The sequence below is a fragment of the Schistocerca serialis genome, chromosome 3 (genome assembly GCF_023864345.2).
Source record: "Schistocerca serialis cubense isolate TAMUIC-IGC-003099 chromosome 3, iqSchSeri2.2, whole genome shotgun sequence".
Taxonomy (NCBI): Eukaryota; Metazoa; Arthropoda; class Insecta; order Orthoptera; family Acrididae; genus Schistocerca; species Schistocerca serialis.
The window spans coordinates 520,406,591-520,421,608 of record NC_064640.1 but is presented as its reverse complement, the minus strand read 5'-3'; the positions used below and the strand labels follow the sequence as shown (position 1 = coordinate 520,421,608).

The 15,018-nt window shown below is 42.5% G+C and overlaps 1 protein-coding gene across 1 annotated transcript in view; it reads right to left on the bottom strand.

The window, feature by feature from the left end:
* LOC126470973 (angiotensin-converting enzyme-like) overlaps positions 1–8,882 on the bottom strand; it is a 186,060-nt gene extending 177,178 nt beyond the window's left edge. Inside the window, exon 1 of the mRNA XM_050099019.1 lies at positions 8,743–8,882. Coding sequence (XP_049954976.1) covers positions 8,743–8,882 — 140 coding nt within the window. The remainder of the gene's footprint in view (positions 1–8,742) is intronic.
* Positions 8,883–15,018: the final 6,136 nt, after the last annotated feature.

The window sequence follows — 15,018 nt, the reverse complement described above, 5'->3', positions numbered from 1 at the left end:
ATTCCCTGAACTCATATTCTGTTCGTTAGGCGATAGTACAGAACAGTATGAAATGCTTTCCACACGTCAAAGAACACGGTATGAACCTGGTTATCACTATCTGCAACCCTCTGGAGCTCATGGACGAACAGAGTAAGCTGCGTTTCGCGAGACTAATGTTGCCATTCCTTTTAAAGGCGGTAACAAACTAGGACATACAATATTGTATAATTCCATATCTAAAAGGCTATAATAAGTTCAATGGGTTGACGAACCTTCTTCAAAATGGAAATGATATTTGTCTTTTTTCAGCCGCTTCGGACACTTCGTTACTCCAGCGACCGAGGATCATCTGTTAACGGAAGAGGGGCAAATTATTTTGTAGTACTGCATTATGCAAAATGAAAAGAAAGGAACGACTCCGTCGTTAGCGACTACTCCAAGGTGGCTTTGTACAATAGCCTGCATTACAGTAACTAGAATACTTCAGTTTTGCCTGGAAATGAAATATTCGCTAAAAAATTCTGGTCGCATATTTAGAGCAGATTAGTTGATTTGCTTGTGACTATTTCATTGTGTGAACAATGAACTGAAGTGCATGTAAATCTCCCACGCAATGCAACGAATGATACATCCGACGTTAAATGTATGATCTAAGGAGAAAATGCATGTCTGTACTAGGAATGATTACTAACCCGACGAAGAGAAGTGAATGATGGCACTGGGAGCAGCACTGTGCTTCGTTCTGCTCCGGAGGCAAGCAGATCAAGCTACTGGGTGACAATTATTGAGCTACATGCAATAAAATCGTCATAAATTCTGAACGGTTTGCGTTACAACGTTCTAACTGCACGGTTGGCAGCGGGGCATGATTTTTATTTGTACGCGCATGCATGGTTTGGTTTAGCGACGAAGCCCACTTTTATTTGTATGGGTTCCTCACTAACCAAAACTGACGCATTTGGGGGACTGAGAACCAACATTTCGCGATCGAGAGGTTTCTTCACCCCCAGTGCGTGACTGTGTGGTGTGCAATGTCCACTCACGGAATAATCGTTGCGATATTCCTTATAACGCGACTACTGAACGGTGTGTGAAGGTTTTCGAAGATGATTTCATCCCCATTATCCAAATCCACTTTGATTTCCACAAAATGTGGTTCATGGAAGACGGAGCTTGACCCATCGAAGCAGGACAGTGTTTGATGTCCTGGAGGGGGACTTTGGGGACTGCATTCAGGCACTGGGGTAGTCAGAGCTCTCTGGCATAGTCCTCGATTGGCCGCCATATTCTCCGGATCTGAACACATGCGACCCCTTTTCGAGGGACTTTATTAAAGACAATATGCTTAGAGCTAACCCTAAAACAACTTCTGGGCAGAGAACAGCCATTTAGGAGCTCATCGACAGCATCATTCTTCCGACACTTCAGCGGGCCATGCAGAATTTCGCTATTCGTCTGCGCCACATCTTCGCCATAGATGGTTAGGCGTATCGAACATGTCATAACCTAAATCCAAATATCTGTAGTGACGTTTACAAGTTGAATAAAGTGTGTTCACGCCGTAGTTTGTAACTACTTTACATTTTTTCATATAGTTCAATAATTGTCACCCTGTACAAGTTAGTAAAGGCAAGTGCAGTATCATTCGTTGCCGGAGTTAACCACAGTCGTGTGATAAGGTACTCTGCATCCATGTGCAGGGAACTGTGTACTGCTCTTTTCCAGGGTAAATACAGAAATCGACAGGAGAATATAGTGTACCATAGACCTTTGCGGTCCAGTGACTACGAGGTCATTAGCAAAGTAGCACAAGCGAGGATTTGATGAAGTTGGAGAAGGAATTTGGCGGCTCTCTTTCCAAAGGTATCACTCCGTCTGTCAGTTTAAATGGCTCAGCAAAACCACGGAAATCGAAATTTGGAGTGGAGGACTATGAATTGAACAACACTACTCCCGAAAATGAGTCCAGTTTCTTAGCTGCTGCGTCAATCTCTTCGATTTTTCCACGTGGTGAAAAATGGAATTTCGGCAACCCATCCAGAAATGATAGATAATAAAAAGTCATGAAAAATGCATAATGTACGTGTCATATGGATTATCTGGATGAATGTGTAGTGAGTCATCTATCTGTCTGTATATCGAATAGCAAAAGCGTGTACCAACTCCGTGGAAACTTTTACAACTTCTGCCGCATGGAGCTGGATTTCATGGATAAGGAAAAGAGCAATGAATAAGTCTATTTTTTTAGTGCAATTCCTCTGTAATGGGCACCAAAATACACGATTTTTCAATTGCGAGCAGATGAACGAAGTAGTCTGATTAGACTTTTACGATGAAATAAGGCAACACACTTCAGGCAACCACCGTTTCTCCTTGTAGCAAATGCAGTCATGCGTTAGTCGACGAAGAGCTCTGCCCAGGAAACAATACGTATTGCTGTTGCTGATTAAGAGTGGAAGTCAAAGTTTACATCCACATCTACTTCTACATCGTACTTCGAAAGTCAGCTAATGGTGTGTGACGGAGGTTACTATCTGACCCCTCCATTCCTGTTCCACTCGCGAATAGTGCGTAGGAGGAATGATTGTCGGTAAGCCTCTGTATTGGCTCTAATTTCGCGAATTTTCTCCTCGTGGTCAATACGCGAGATGTATGGGGGGGGGGGGGGGGGGAGTAATATGTTGTCCGACTCCTCCTGAAAAGAGTTGTCCCGAAATTTTAATAGTAAATCTCTCCGTGACGCACAACGCCTCTCTTGTAATGTCTGCCAGTGGAGTTTGTTTAGCATGTTCGTAACGCTCTCTCGCCGGCGAAACGAACCCGTGACGAAACGCGCTGCTCTTCGTTGGATCATCTCTATCTCCTCTTCAGTCCTACCTGATAGGGATTCCAGATAGTTGAACAATACTCAAGAGTCGGCCGAACAAGCGCCTTATAAGCCACCTCTTTCGTGGATGAGTTACATTTCCTTAAGATTCTTCCGATGAATCTGAGTCTGGTATCAGCTTTTCCCACTATCCGTTTTATGTAGTCATTCCACTTAAGGTCGCTCTGGATAGTTACGCCTAGATATTTCACGGGAGACGCTGTCTCCAGCTGTTTGTCACCAATAGTGCAGCTGTACAGTAGTGGATTGCTTTTCCTATGTATGCGCAATATGTTACACTTATTTACGTTCAGGGTCAACTGCCAGATCCTACATCATTCATCAGTTCTCTGCAGGTCGTTCTGCAGATTCTTACTATCTTCTGACGTAGCTGCTTTGGTGTAGACAACTGCATCATCTGCGAGTAGCCTTAAAGAGCATCCGACGCTTTCTGCTAAATCATGTTGTAAACGGCAATGGTCCTATCGTCTTCCCTGTGGCACTCCGGATATTACCTTTACATCTGTCGATTTTGTTCCGTTAAGAGCGACGTGTTGAGTCCTATCTGCAAGAAAGTCTTGAATCCAATCGCAAGTCTGCTCCGATACTCCGTCAGCTCGTATTTTTTTCGTTAAACGGCAATGTGGGACCGTTTCAAATGCCTTACTGAAATCAAGGAACACGACATAAACCTGAGCGTCGCTGCCACTGCGCTGTGCATCTCATGGAGGAGCAGAACGAACTGGGTTTCGCAGGACCTCTGTTTGCGATAACCATGTTGATTTTTATAGAGGAGATGTTTATTTTCTAAAAACCTCATAATTCTTGAGCATAAAACATGTTCCATAATTCTACAGCAGATTGACGTCAACGATATAGGTCTATACTTGTGTTGACCTGTCTTACGGCCTTTCTTAAAAACGGGAATGACTTGCACATTATTCCAATCGTTAGGTACCTTTCGTTGCGATCTACGATAAATTACTGATAGAAGGGAAGCGATTGTAGCTGCTTTTCAATTCCTCGATCGGGTATCACAATATCTGCCATTTCGACGTTGGTACGACGGTTGAAAGGAGGGACGGTGTTACGATCTTCCGCGGTGAAACAACTTTGGAAGACCGAATTCAGTATTTCGGCCTTCTCTCTGTTATCTTCAGTTTCAGTGCCGGTGTGGTCGCTGAGACAGTGAATAGTTGATTTTGACCCACTTACTAATTTTACACTCGACCAAAATCTCTTAGGGTTTTTACTCAAGTCGGTTCACAACCTCTTACTCTCATTCTCTCCTCACGCTCATTTTCTCTTCGTTCAGCTTTTGTTTGTCGGCTAGGTTTTTACTTCTGTTGAATCTGAGATGAAGTGCTCTTTGTTTACGGCGCGCTTTTCTAACAGGGCTATTAAACCATGGTGAATCTTTCCCATTCCTTAAAACCTTACTCTGAGCTTACTTGTCTAGGGCACATTAAACGATGCCTTTGAATTTTTACCATTTGTTCTCCACATCTTCGTCCTTGTCACCGAATATTCGGTGCTGACTGCTGAGATATTCTGAAATTTGTATCCCGTCACCCTTGCTGAACAAATTTAATATGCCCGCATCTCGTGGTCGTGCGGTAGCGTTCTCGCTTCCCACGCCCGGGTTCCCGGGTTCGATTCCCGGCGGGGTCAGGGATTTTCTCTGCCTCGTGATGGCTGGGTGCTGTGTGCTGTCCTTAGGTTGGTTAGGTTTAAGTAGTTCTGAGTTCTAGGGGACTGAAGACCATAGATGTTAAGTCCCATAGTGCTCAGAGCCATTTTGAAATTTAATAGTCTTAGGAAATGTTATAACCTTCTCCGACAGCAGCTGTGTAATACAGAAGAATTTATTTCGACTCTGCATTCAGGATTTAAGAATTATCGTTTTATGCTATGCTGTCGTGGTTTACGGATTGGTTTTTTGCACTAGGTTCATCATAAAGATGCGTTTCAAGGACGGTAACTGCCCCAGTCACCTGCGAATTGTCAGAGTGACTCAACGTCAGAAAATGATTTCAATTTCTTGCGCATTTCGTGTGTATGTTATCACGACCAACAGGTCAGTCTGTACCAGAGCCCAAACAGACTGAAATACAAGTGTCACCATTATTTTCACATAAGATCTCAGAGTCATTATGGGTTGTTGTATCTAGCACGTATAACAGTGTGTTCATTCCTGCAGAGAGCTTCTTAACTTCCTATGTACTGACAAGCGGTAGTGTTATATTTGTACTATTCTTCAGCATTTCTTTCCCTGAATAATCTAAAATAATTGTATTTTTGCCATTGATCATGGTTATCTGTTATCAGCTATTGCGTGCTCTGTATGTCCATATACATGCTCCTAATTGGTCATGTGTGCCATATACGTAATAAGATGCTCTCTGAACGGTGAGTACATGACATGCCGATAGAAAAGTAAATGAACTGCCGCAGCCATAATTACATATTAAAAGTAGATCATGTTGAAAAAGTTTGTGATGAGTAATTGGCAACATGTACTTTGACACAACCGTAACATCGACCGTACGTACTTGAATGAATTTCCGCAGGTGGACTGAACGAAGATATTTCTACGATATAGCTGATGGAGATCGTGATATTGAAACAGAAATTATTTAATCAGTGAAGTTGTAGAATGCTATTAAGAGTAAACAGGAAAAATTTTCTTGTTTTTTTTTTCTACTAACATCTTGGAAGCCGATTGAGTAATTATCGACAACATTTTGGCGACAGACTGGTGGCGGATGCAATAATTACAGGAAACCTTTAGGAACATTCATTCCCTTCGCCACAACTTGTGGGTGTGAAAGTGGATTTCCGTCTATGGGACCAATAGGAACACAAATGAGGAAACGAATGAACTCTGTAAGTTATGATGCTGGCTAACACTAAACAGAATATAAAAATGATAGAAACGAATTTTCAAGTGTTCCTTTAATTCATTATTTATCGGTTTACTATAAGACTTACAAAACAGGTTTTAAGGTTTTTCATCCGTCGCCGTAGCAGCCGAAGCGTCTCGACAAGTCTCACTAGCTGCCTCGTCCCTAATACAGTGACTTACTGCCTAGCGCGGCGCGCGAAACAACTTATGTTCCATACTACTCAGCACACTGACTCGGAAACGTTTACTAGTGGAGCTGGATTAACTCTCTGCCTCACTATCCAGTCGGTCTGTGTCGCTATGCTCGTTTAGACTTGCGAGGCAGGGTTGAATTTCTCGCTACTTCAAAGTCAGTAATTAAAACCCTGTAGCTAAACTAATTTCTTTTAAGAAGATCCGACCACCTGATGTACTCAGGATGGCCGCCATGTCAGACGTTCCGTAACGAATTAAATCAAGTGTTGCTGAGGGGATTAGATTAGGAAACGTGCCACTTAAAGTAGTAGATTAATTTTGTTATATGGGAAGTAAAATAATCATAATGGTCGAAGTGGAGAGGATGCAAAATGTAGAATGACAATTGTAAGAAAAACATTTCTGGAAAAGAGAAATTTACTAACATTGAATAAAACTTTAAGTGTTTAGAAGTATTTTTAAAGGTATTTGTCTGGAGTATAGTATTGTGTGGAAGTGAAACGTGGGCGATAAGCAGTTTAGAAAAGAAGAGAACAGAAGCTTGCGAAATGTGGTGCTATAGAAGAATTATGAAGGTTAAGTGGGTAAAGATCGCAAGGCTAATAAGGAGTTACTGAACAGAACTGTGGAGAAAAGAAATTTGTGGCACAACTAGACTAAAAGAAGAGCCTGGTTGGTAGGGCACATTCTAACACGTCAAGAAATCATCAATTCTGCACTGGAGGGAAGTGTGAGAGGTAAAAATTGTAGAGGGAGACCAAGACAGGAGTACTGTGAACAGGTTCACGTGTATAAACTGTAAGTTGCAGTAGTTATTCGGAGACGAAGAGGCTTGTACAGGACAGAGCAGCATGGAAAGCTGTGTTAAACCAGTCTTCGGACTGAAGATCACACAACAACAACAACAAGAACAACAACGCGAGGTACATAAGGTCTCAACTCCAAGAACGATTGTCTCCCATTCTTCTCGATTGTAATCGAATACCATAAAAGGAAACAGGAGAACTTGGGTGTAATTTTGGACGAGCATCTCAACTGGGCAGAAAATATGTCACCACATGCAGGAAGCCCTTCTTGATGCAATAATTTACCAACAGTCGTATGTATTGTAGAAATTTATTTTATGAACTTCTTATGTGCTACTAGTTTGGCATTACATTGATGCCATCTTCAGGCCCCTGTACAATGAGTAGAACAAATGTACTATTATAAAAAATATAGAACATACGTTAACAATTGATAGGTATCATGTTAACTGTGTAAGTGACTCAAAAAGACATATTGTATATCATTAAAACTATACGTAACATTAGGGCAAATATGCTTCTGCCTATTACATGCTGTTATAATAGTTTTCAATGTTTTACTCGAATATAGCATGATAGGTGAACATATGTATACGCTATTGTTCCTAAATCCGTACCACACGGTTGTAATAGGCCATGCAACACAACAATCAAATGTACTGCATACAATCATATGTCCAGTGGGAGAATTTTTTTAAATTTGATTGTATGCAGTACATTTGATTTGGTCTAATCTATCTAATTCCCGTAAATTCCTGGAAGGGGGCAATGAGCTCTGACGCCACGTTCAATCACATCCTTGATCTGTTAGATCGGGTTCAGATCTGGAGAGTTAGAGGGCCTGCACATCAACTGGAACTTACCATTGTGTTCTTCGAACCACTCCATCACACTCCTGGCCTCGCGAAATGGCGCATTATCTTGTTGAAAAATGCCACTGTCACTGGGTAACTTGATCGTCATGAAGGTTCAAAATTGGTTCAAAAGGCTCTGAGCACTATGGGACTTAACATCGGAGGTCATCAGTCCTCTAGAACTTAGAACTACTTAAACCTAACTAACCTGAGGACATCACACACATCCATGCCAGAGGCAGTATTCAAACCTGCGACCGTAGCGGTCGCGCGGTTCCAGACTGAAGCTCCTAGAACCCCTTGTCCACAACGGCCAGCTATCATGAAGGGGTGTACGTGGTCTCCAATCAGTGTACCATGCTTCTTGGCCGTTATAGTGCTTTGCACGAGCTCCACTGGACCCATGGATGCCCACGTGAATGTTTCCCAGACCATAAGGGAACCGCTGCCAGCTTGTCTCCATCCCGTAGTACAGGCGACAAGGAGCTGTTCACTTGGAAGACGACGGATTCGTGCCCTCCCATCGGCATGATGAACAAAGTATCGGGATTCATCAGACCAAGCAACGCTCTGCCATTGCGCCAACGTCCAGTGCCTATGGGCATGTGTCTATTTCCGTAATAGTTGCTGATTTCGTAGTGTCAACATTGACACATGCATGGGTCGCCGGCTGCGGAGGCCCATCGTTAGGAGCATTTGGTGCACTGTGTATTTAGATACACTTGTACTCTGCCCATCACTCCTCGAACACCCGAGAAGACATGCAGTTTCCGAAATGCTCGCGTGGAACCTCCGGGCCATCACAATATGGCCTCTGTCAAAGTCAGGTAGATCACGCGCATTCCCCATTTTACACAAGGAAAACAAGCTCACTGTGACTACATGTACCGTGGTTGTGTCTGACTAGCAGTCATTCCTCGCCAGGCGACGCTGCTATCGCCTGTAGGGGATTATATCGCTAGCAGGTCGGTGGCCATAATGTTCTGGCTGATCCTTGTATAACCAGTTTATCGTCATGACTATCACGTAGAATGCCTGGTTAGACGTAAGAGAGGACCCGAGTGAAACTGAAGAAATACATTTAAAAGGGTAACAAAACGAATGAGACGGTAAAATTATTAGGGGTGTACTTACGCAGCTTCCTTCGGCGTGAAGTAGGGCCCGCGGCAGAGAATATGCATCTGACGTCGCTGGCGGGGTCGCAAGAACTGGTTCAGGGTTGCAATCCAGATGTCCACCCTGGCACAGTGCTTGCGCCTCCATTCGGAGCGCATCCCTCCCAGTTTCTGGCCGTAAGCGATCGCCGCGGTGGAGTCGCCCGGAGGCAGCCGCTGGCCCCTACAGCACACGCCGTCGCCCGTCGCCTGCCACCACGCCAGCGCCGCGTCCTCGGCGTTCAGCACGCGCAGCTCATCATTGGTTGTTTCCAGCCAGCCCTCCACCAGAAGGTGTACGGTCACTGCAACAGTTCATTCCCGTTTCAGTTAGAAGTCATCTGATATCAATGCGCGACAACGATTTCTGGAATAAACACGTATGAAACCGATTGCACAAATATAAATTTCCTCTCTTCTAAGCTTCCTATAGTCAAGCTTTGAAGTCCTTGCACTGCTTTTATCCGGAGACTTCCCCTTCTTACTAAATTAGCTGAATGCCGGGCATTGCCAGGGTAAGTATTTATTACAGTTATTACAGTTATTTATTACAGTTTTCTACTAGTGTATCTCCTGCTTCGCTGTCTATCTCACACTTTCCCGACACTTTTGTCCATCTGCGCCACCCCCTTTCTCTGCCCACCCCGTCTACCTCCCATTCCCTGTCCATCTCTTCCTGCCACTCTCTCTTCCCGTATCCTCTTCCCCACTTTCTCTATCCATCTACTTCTCTCCCCTCTAGCCGTTCATCTCCTTCTCTCTCTTTCCATCTACTCTTTCCTTTCTCTGTCCGTTGCCTCCTCCCTCTTCCTACGTCCACTCCTCCTATCCCCTTTCTCTCCAAGCTACCAGCTCCACCCCAGTAGGAAGTTGCTGTTCTTACCCCCACAGTATTTCTGTCAACATGGTAAGAAATATGTGTACCAAATTTCGTTGAAACCGATCCATGGATTTTGGAGGAGTTTTTTACCATTACTTTGTCCTCGTATGTACATGTCAGATACATTTCACATGTATTTAACATATTGCACGAATATCTGTACACGTACACTGAGGTGACAAGGAGATAGCAATATGCTCATATACACATGGCGGTAGAATCGCGTACACAAGCTATAACAGCGCAGTGCATTGGTGGAAGAGTTATTTGTACTCAGGTGATTCGTGTGAAAAGCTGTCCGATGTTGTTATGGCGACACGACGGGAATTGGCTCACTTTGAAAGCGGAATGGTACTTGTAGCTAGTCCCATGGGACGTTCCATTTCGGAAATCATTATAGAATTCAATATTCCGAGATCCACAATGCCAAGAATACCAAATTTCAGGCATTACCTCTCACCGCGGACAACGTAACTACCGAGAGCACTGGCGTTTGCGTAGAGTTGTCAGTGCTAACAGACGAGCTACACTGCATGAAAAAACAGCAGGAATCAATGCGCGACGTACGATGAACGTATCCATTAGGACAGTGCGAAGAAATTTAGCGTTAATGGGCTATAGATGCAGACAACCGATGCGAATGCCTTTGCTAACAGCACGACATCGCATGCAGCGCCTCTCCTGGGCTCATGGGCGTATCGGTTGGATCTTAGACGACTGGAGAACCTGTGGCCTGATTAGATGAGTCCAGATTTCAGTTGGCAAGAACTCATGGAAGGATTCGAGTCGGGTGCAGACCCCACGGAGCGACTGACCTAAGTTGTCAATAAGGCACCATGCAAGCTGGTAGTAGCTCCAAAATGGTGCGGGCTATGTTTACATGGAATGGACTGGTCTTCTGCTCCAACTGAACCGATAATTGACTGGAAATGGCTATGTTCGGCTACTTGGAGACCATCTGCAGCCATTCACAGACTGTATGTTCCAAACAATGATGCAATTTTTATGCATGACGGGCAAAAATTGCTTACGATTTGTTTGAAGAACATTCTGGACAGTTCAAGCGAATAATTTGGCCATTCAAATCGATCGATATGTATACCACTGAACATTTATGGGACATAATCGCGAGGTCAGTCCGTGCAGAATAACTTGCGCTGGCAGCCCTTCGGCAGTTATCGACGGCTACAGAGGCAGCTCAGTATCCCTGCCGGGGATTTCTGACGACTTGTTGAGTCCATCCAACGTCGAGTTGCTGCACTACGCTGGGCAAAAGGAAGTCCGACAAGATGTGAGGAGGTATCCCATGACTCTTGTCACTTCACCATATTTCACGTGTATCTGTATCTAAATACGCCCTGCAGTGTCGTTTTCAAATAGTTTAAATCTATGACGTCATATTTTCTGAACTATGTTTCGTACAATGATACAATTTTGCTATGTTCAGTGGTATAAGTGAATGCTGTCTGCAAAACGTGTCGTGAATAAAGTCAGTAGTGAAGTGATAAATCAAAACGTCATGCCTGATTTGGCAGTATAACTGCATCAACAGCGAAAAATATGCAGTAAACGCTAAACTATTTTCCTTTCTTCATTTTGTGGGGATTGTCAGCGAGAAAAAGTTACATAAAGGTTTCAAATCATGTGTAAAGTTTGTTGCAGGTAATTAAGCGCTCCCATTTTCAGATACTGAACGAATATAATGTGGCTATTTGAGCGTCTTGAGTGATGCCACTTTTTCACCGCCACCCCCTCTCATCCCTTTGATTGGTAGATGGTTCTTATCACCACAACGATTCTTTCCACACAGTAAGGGATGTGTGTATCACGTTTGGTTGAAATCGGTCCTGCGTTTTAGGGAGAGATGTGGAACATACATACGTATACAGGGTGGTCAGAAACAGATTGAAAAGTTTGTAAGGGTATTGCATCGTAGGTAGTGCTGAGAAATAATTGTTAAGAAAAAATTTTATGTATTGCAGCTGTTCCCGAATTAATTAGCATTGAAGCTAACCAATCAGGCCGTTTCGCGCAAATTCAAGCTGGCCTCCAGAGACGGTGTCGCTAGACGTGTTCTTCGTCTGGTTTCCTAAAACCGAAGAAGAGAGGTATACAAAGATTGGACATGAGACAGTGGTAAGGATGGAACCTGAGCCAAAGGCTAAACAGTCTCGTGCTCTATCATCCATGCTATGAGAACAACTGACTCTAATTGTATCCGGCAGGCCACATGAATTTGCGAGCGCTATGGCCTCATTGGCAATCTTCAATGCTCATTAACTCGGAAACGATGGAACGATGGAATGTATCGAATTTATTTCTTAACATTATTTATTAACACAAGCTACCCTGAAACACTCTTACAAGCTTTTCAGACTATTTCTGACCGCCCTTTATACATACATGCCTATGTGCATACACACACACACACACACACACACACACACACACACACACACATATATATATATATATATATATATATATATATATATATATATATATATATATATATATATATATATATATTGATAACATGTATGGATTAAGTACTCCTTGAGGACTCAGGATGTGTCGTATCAAAATACCACTAATGTTTGTTGTGCCATAAAGCTCTTTTCCCCGAAATTAGATGCCGTGCCTCTTCGTTTGTTATCCCACCTACCCGTCAGTTTTCGTCTGGAGAACCACTTTTCAGAAGTTTCTATTTCTTCTTGCTTATTCTGCTTTTCATCCACGTTTCACCTCCATATACTTCAGTCCTCACAAGGGATGTGTTTCTCGTCGTTAAGGGTGCCAGTCGTGGTTTACATTGTGGCTGGTGCATTCTTACACACGATCTGGTGCATTAGTCGGACGTTCTCATGACCGTGATTTCAGACCGCATCATTCTTCAGCGGAAGTTATCCTCTGTATCTGGCTTGCAAATCGCACATGCCCTTACCACGCTGTAGCGGAGAAGTGAGCAAACTGCTTCTGAATTGGAGCTGATATTTGCTGGACGTGGCCTAGTGATCTGAAGGGTGTGAGCGACAATTAAAGGAAACCGAAGAACCAAATAAAAGGATTCCTTCTTCACGAATTCTACTGAGTAATCACGAGCGCCTAGTTTCCTGCACTAGGTCTACATCAACAGAAGAGAAGTTCGAGACAGCTATTCAAGAATGTAGGGTTCGTTTCTTACAAGTAGTAGCGAAAAAGTGCCAAGTTATCGATTTAAGATAACTACATGAAACGCATGAGGTAGCAGATAGTGAGAGTGTTATACCATTCACTAATTTTTTCATGTTCGTTTCTTGTTTAACATTTCCTAGCATACAGTATCCTCTGCGTCTATCTTTTGTGCTTTTCTCAGTCTTTAATTTATTTTCACTTGGAAAAGTTTTACCTACCTGTCTTTCCACAATTTTATCATACTTTTCCTTCAATTAGCTTTAACTTGAGTAATTTTAATATCTAACACAACTTGAATTGGCCATTCCATTTTCACACTTCTTTGCAAGAGCGAAACAGTGTCCTTATGAACGTTATCTACATCTGTTAGGTCATTGTGTACCAAGTATTTGTCTTAATTTACTAAGTGTATACACAGAGCTGCCCTTCAAATGGCGGCTTCAATTTGGGAACGCTACATAATCCGCCATGAGCGATATGGTCATTTTTAGCAAGTCTATGATTGAAACACACATCTCAATCCTTGCCCATATACTGCTCAAGTTGTTCTGCCTGTAGGATACACAGATAGAAACTTCAACATTGTTGTCAATATAAAAATTACTTCATCATGTTCACTTTTTGGTAAAACCCAAATGCCGTTCTTACTAAATCACTGCTTCTATTCCGTAGCAGCATTTTTAGAACATGTGAAATACAAGACTTTAAATAGGAAAATGCAAAATATGTTACTGTAAGTAGTGCCAGCTGTCTTGTAGATAAAGCTAAAAACATCCTTTTATTTACTGCAGTACGATGTTATATTTTGTGATGTGAGTGTGATTGTGAACACAGTCATAAACAACGGTTATAAAGAAAATACGTATCTCAAAATTTACAACGTTTATCTGGATGAATGAATAAATAAATACCGAATAGCGAACGAATCAGGCAGTCCTGCAATTCGTTGGTCCTTGTTCCATGACATGTTCACAAAACTGAACAAACTGATTCCTGAGGAAGGGCGGTTTGATATTTACATAACACAGAACATACTTCTTATAAGTTAATAAGAAAGTCTCAGAAACTATTAGAAAAAGCGGCGGGGGCAGGGGGGGGGGGGGGTTTGCCGCATCTCTGATGTTTTCGAGAAAGCCTCACGCGCTCCCCAGTTCGTTGTCAACGGCAATCGCCTTACGGAGCTCAGCACTCGTCTACAGGGTAACTAGAAGTTGGAAAGGTATGTAAATAATTATTGTGCTCAAATATTAGTCTAAAATGCTGTGATTGTTTTCTAAAGTGTGTTAACTCTTCTAGATGTTGATAGTTAGTTCCGATTTGAATATATTATGTTTATTACTATGGAATAACTCATTTTGTGAAGGTCTTCGTATGTGGACCTCAGGTCATAATATGAATTTGCTAACTTCAATTTCGTCTTCGACAGTAGAGTACTGAAGTAACTCTCCTTTTTATACTTTACAGATACGAATGAAATATTAACTGACGAGGAGTTGGAAGCGCTTCTGAACGACAGTAATGCCGAATTATCTGATGGGGAAGATGACGAATTTTCATTTTTGACTGGAGATTTTCCTGTTGAACCTGAAGCCAATGATGAAGATAAAGCAACAGTAGATGAGACTGTGGATTCTTCTGAAGAATTAGACGATAGAAATCGTAGGTTTACCCCATATAGTAATGATCAATAATATTATAAATTATGTAGCGAACTTTTTTCTTACAATTTTGCTTATTTGCAGATCCCCAAGACGAAATTCTTGTTCCAGAACATCTGTCAGTGCGATCTATGAAGTGGAGGAAGAAAGAAATGCGGTATTCGAATCCTTGTGAGAGCGAAATCCATCTTCCAGATTATGAAGAAGAGAAAGGAATTTTTGAATCTTTCTTGGAATACCTTCCTCTGACATTCTGGGAAGAACATGCACAACAAACCAATTTGTATTCAGTTCAAAAACCACAACATAAATCTGTTAACACCAGTGGAGGAGAAATGTTGCATTTAGCTGGAATACATGTTGTTATGGGAGTTCTAGGCTATGCACAAAGTAAGCTGTACTGGCAGCAAGATACTCAGGTTCGAGTTATTGCTAAGTGTATGACAAAAGACCGTTTCTATGAACTGAGAAATTATATGCATTTTGTGGATAACACAAGTGAGCACATCGAGAAGCTTTGGAAGGTAAAACCTTTTCTTGAGTG